General features: G+C 39.9%; 1 protein-coding gene across 1 annotated transcript; it reads right to left on the reverse strand.

Annotated features, from left to right (window-relative positions):
* Positions 1–305: 305 nt before the first annotated feature.
* LOTGIDRAFT_68866 (hypothetical protein) lies at positions 306–677 on the reverse strand (the record flags this gene model as incomplete). The annotated part of the gene is made up of 1 exon (XM_009049171.1): positions 306–677. A coding segment is annotated over one exon (372 nt), but the record flags the coding sequence as incomplete, so codon positions are not given.
* Between the last annotated feature and the right edge of the window lie 3,970 nt (positions 678–4,647).

The raw sequence follows: 4,647 nt of genomic DNA on the forward strand, positions 1-4,647 counted from the left end.
CATCTGTGGTTCCTGCTATTCAACTAAAACTAAGTGTTTGATGACGTCACCAATTGCAAACGGTCTTATGTGATTAGCATATTTGAGATTAATGGCGTAATCACACTCTTAGTTTTGGCGTATTTGCAGGAACTACATACGTCTGATTGTAAATTTGACTGGTGCAAATTGATGCTATCAGTGTTCCCAGATACACATCAACATTTAGAAAACCATCTCTACAAATATGTGCGCATGCATGTGTTATGAACCAAGGAAATGCATAATAAAACATGCATAACAACCTGTTACAGCGTGCCCTCGTTAGAATATATAATCGCTCTTGGTCGTACTGGACTCTCTATTACTCGGAATGGACTAACAACAGGGCGGAATGGGCTAACTTCCGGTTGAAAGGGACTGACTTCCGGTTGAAAAGGATAGAGAGATAGACGTCTAGGGCTTGTGATTGGTTCAAAAGGGTTGAGAGAATGGCGACGAAGCGTTGTGTCTGGTTGAAATGGACTGACGGAGAGTCGATTGGGGTTCGTCTCCTGTAGAAAAGGACTGACTGATAGTCCCCTTGGGGTTAGTTCTGGGTTAAAAGGGCTGACAGATAATCGACGGGAGTTGTCGGTTAACCTAACAGGGCTGTATTCTCGACGTGTGGATTGGATCGATGGACGATGCATCATGTAGTCGCCTGAAATTACCATAATGGTGAATTAATAAACTTACTGGACAGACGAGATAGTTCATAAAGGGAGAAAACTACAACCGACTTCACCAAGAATATGTCAAAATCGTTGCACATTCATTGCGTTCTGGAGATGTCGTAGGCCAAATGTCGACAATTGTATAAAAGGCATATACAGAAGGCGCAGATATTCTTAGCTCCACCACCTTGAAAAAGGTTTGCTGCATCCAGGCTTTCGTCGTACATATTACAAATTACGAATGTTTATGATGCCATAGTATACACTGATGTGTGCAATCGGAAGGTCAGCCATTATTGTTAAAATACCTTCAGTTATTCAATATCTAGACGAAAACGTTATGGAGCAAAATGAAACCAAAAATCTTTAAGCAGTGGAATAGACAACAATAATTAAGATACCAAAATTATATCATTATAACCCCGTCACACCGGAAAGGTGTCCTTACTGAGAAGCTACGGCGACAAAATTAGCCCAGAGCGTGTTAAGGTCGGTAATCTGTTCTGGAACGCGATGAGAATGCAATGTGATCGAGAAGCTTATCAGAAAAGTTGTAAAATCTCATGAGCGGTTTAAAATCTTAGTACCTGCGTGCCAAGATGCTGCAAAAACGTTAAAAAGAAATATGGTCGCATAACTCGCGGTGTGAGGTCAACTGGTTTAAGATTGACCGCGACCTAAGGTCGCCGTAAGATCGCAAATGGTCACAATCCGGTGTGACGGGGCTATTAATAAACGCATACAAATCATTCACAACAAGCCAATAAATTAATGAATAAGTGAGTAAACTAAATTTTATCTTACCTTTATTATCTCTTTTATCATCAAAAACTTCTTCTTCAGCTGAAAAAAAAAAAATATTCAGAGGTTTTTCAAATATGTTCGAACGCGATATTAAATCGGGAAAGCTTCGAAACCTGCATATACTATAGGATTAAAGATATCGGAGCTATGTTACAATTTTTATAACTGTTCATCGCGAACGTTTTCCAAATGTTTTCGAACGCGATATTAAATCAGGAAAGCAGGCCCGTGTTCAAAGGGGCAAGGAATATATCCGGAGGGCTTTAGGTGTTAATTTGCAATAATGGAATTGGTAGGTTGTAGCTACCGGCCTGAGAAAAACATGCGAATACTATAGGATTAAAGATATCGGAGCCATAGCTCATGTAATGATTATGGGTATATTATTATGAGGATAGTAAGGGAACGAAGTATACAGACCTTCAAACACCCCACTTTCAGCGTCTCCATCCGGTCGTTTCTCCGTTTTAAAATCATTGTTAAGTTGTCTCGGGGTTCTCCCCTTATTAGCTTGTGGAGGCGGAGCTTTCTGTGGAGTAGGATTGGCTTGTTGGGGACGTATCATATTGGTTTTAGCACTGAAAAATATCAAATATATTAGAAATACATAAAAAGATTGCCTCAAATCAGTTTAAATATATTGCCGGAAATTTACAAATGTCATTTAAAGGAAGACTTCCACTTTGAATTTCAAATAAAATTGATACACAAACTTGGTCAATAAGTGTATATATTCATCAGTTAGACTTACCAGGTACCATGACTAAAGAGTAGAATCTCTATATAAGATGATATATCTATTAACCTAAATAATTATTGAAACGCGCTTCTAAAATCGTTTCTAATTTTCTTTGTGCATTTTTGGATTATAGAGAGATTCTGATGTATAGTTATGACACCTGCTAAGTCCACTGATGAACAAAGACTCATTTTTGGCCAAGTTTAAAAATTCCAATTTTGTGGTCATCCTTGGAGGTCGTATACCTTTAAGGATCTATTTAGCAATGGCCATAGATCCAAAACATTCAACAACAAAAAAAGAAACGAATTAAAACTTGTTCATCATTTGCGGCTGGTCATACTGATGCATCATAATGTGGACTTGAAATTGAATGATCGGGTTCGTATTACCTGGGCTTGTCACAGCATATTCTACTGCAGCGAATAACAAAACACAGCGTTCCAATAACCGCTATCAGGCCCAGCAGACCAGCCATTGCTAGCAGGACAATGTTCCAGGGATCGTCAAAGAAGTCAGGCTCTGGGGGTTCAGTTGTGGTCGGAATGGTAGTAGGTTCTGGAGTCGTCACCATTGGTGTCGTAGTGGGAGGTGGTGGTGGTAAGGTGGTCGGAACGTAAGGTGGTGGAGTTGTTGGACAAGCTACACCAATTACAGATAACTGCTTGACCTCGCTGTATCTGACAGGTTCGCCTTTATCTGCCGCCTTGATATTGATGGTGTCAAACTGATTGTGAAATGGGGCCTTCGTCAATAACAATTCACCGTTTGAACTCAGTGACATGGTGTCTGTTGTCACCGCCTCAAACTCCACCTGGCCATTAATCCCAGGATCAGCATCTTTGGCCGTTATGGTAGTGATTAATCCAGTGTTGTCGCAATCTTTAAAATAAAATGTTGTCTGGAAGGCGTCAAGAATTGGCGCGTTGTCGTTAACGTCATTGATGGTAACCGATACATTGGCGGGGCCAGAATTTTGTCCCGCCTTATCTGACACATAAACTTCAATTACTTTCGTCATACTCTCGGCGCCACCTATACTGAAATACCTGTTGGTGTACAGACGACCCGTCTTTTCGTCAATTTCAAACGGCGCCGCTGATTTCGGTTTGTACAGTTTATACGTCACTTCATCGTCAGCATCCGGATCTTTAGGATCATACTCGGGTTGGAAGTCAATCTGAAATAAACAGCAATGGTAGTAGGGGGAAACATCGGCATTGGCATGGAGAGGATGTCCTTGGGTTAGGACTGCATTGCGGACTGAAAGACTGTTTTAGATCGATGGCGCATTACTTAACCAATGTGGATTCTATGAACTCTTGCTGGGAGATGACCTGCGATTCAAAGAAGATCTATTTGAAGATCAAATCAGAATATGTCACATTCAAAATTTGTCACATTCAAAATTTTCCAATCTATTTCCTTCTCCGCCATTTTGAATTCTGTCTGCACCAATTTTTTTTTGGCTCACTTGAAACTCATTCTTAACTCTACTCCAATTCTTAAACGTTCTGTCCTTAAATCCCGTACGTGCAGAACTCACCAATCGAGCGCCCCCTAGTTTTTGGCTAAACTATTATCAATGAAGGGCAATAACTTTGTAACTTACTGATCCTTCTTGAACCGAGTAATCGGCCTTAGATAAACTTAGCTCTGGTTTTTCGTTGACGTTTTGGAATGAAACTTTCACCCAGGCTGGTTTGGACGGACATTTTCCCTTCTGGTAGTAAAGTGTTATATTGAGTGACGGGGTCTTCTCAAAGTCAAATCCTGCTGAGGGGCTGATTATATAGGGATTCTTATAACCTGAAATAAACCGAAATATTCCCAATCATATATGCTCAGTCACAATCTAATTAAAATTAAATTACAATTTCGTTTCGGCATTTTTTTGTTGGTCTCCATTGTAATCTAACGACATTTATACCAAGGTCAAGTACTGGCCAGGTTTCAAGCAATTATAGAAAACAATCACGTGCCACTCTCCAGCCTATCAAAATCACATTTACAGGGAAGTATGGGCTGTCTCATAGACTTATTGGTCACATCACTCTACTTTGGATTTCGATATCCCACTATTCATAGTCGATAATTAGACACGGATTTTGCATGACGCGCTGTGATTGGTTGAATTAAATGTCAACAGTATGTGACCTTGATATAAATCTTTGTAGATTAATCAGATTGCAACGAGGCCGAATACGAACCTAGGTCCTTAAATTTATTCCAGCAATCTAATCAGTGAATGTGGAGTCACCCACAAAACTTAGTTATATTTTCAAATCGACATGGCTGTAAAATTGTAACGACCAAGACCACTGACACGAGACTTTGTCCACAATCCTAGTGACAGTTCCCTGATAACTATAACATCCCATATATAGCTTTGCTTCATATAATTAATGA

This window comes from Lottia gigantea, assembly GCF_000327385.1.
Source record: "Lottia gigantea unplaced genomic scaffold LOTGIsca_130, whole genome shotgun sequence".
NCBI classification, from domain to species: domain Eukaryota; kingdom Metazoa; phylum Mollusca; class Gastropoda; family Lottiidae; genus Lottia; species Lottia gigantea.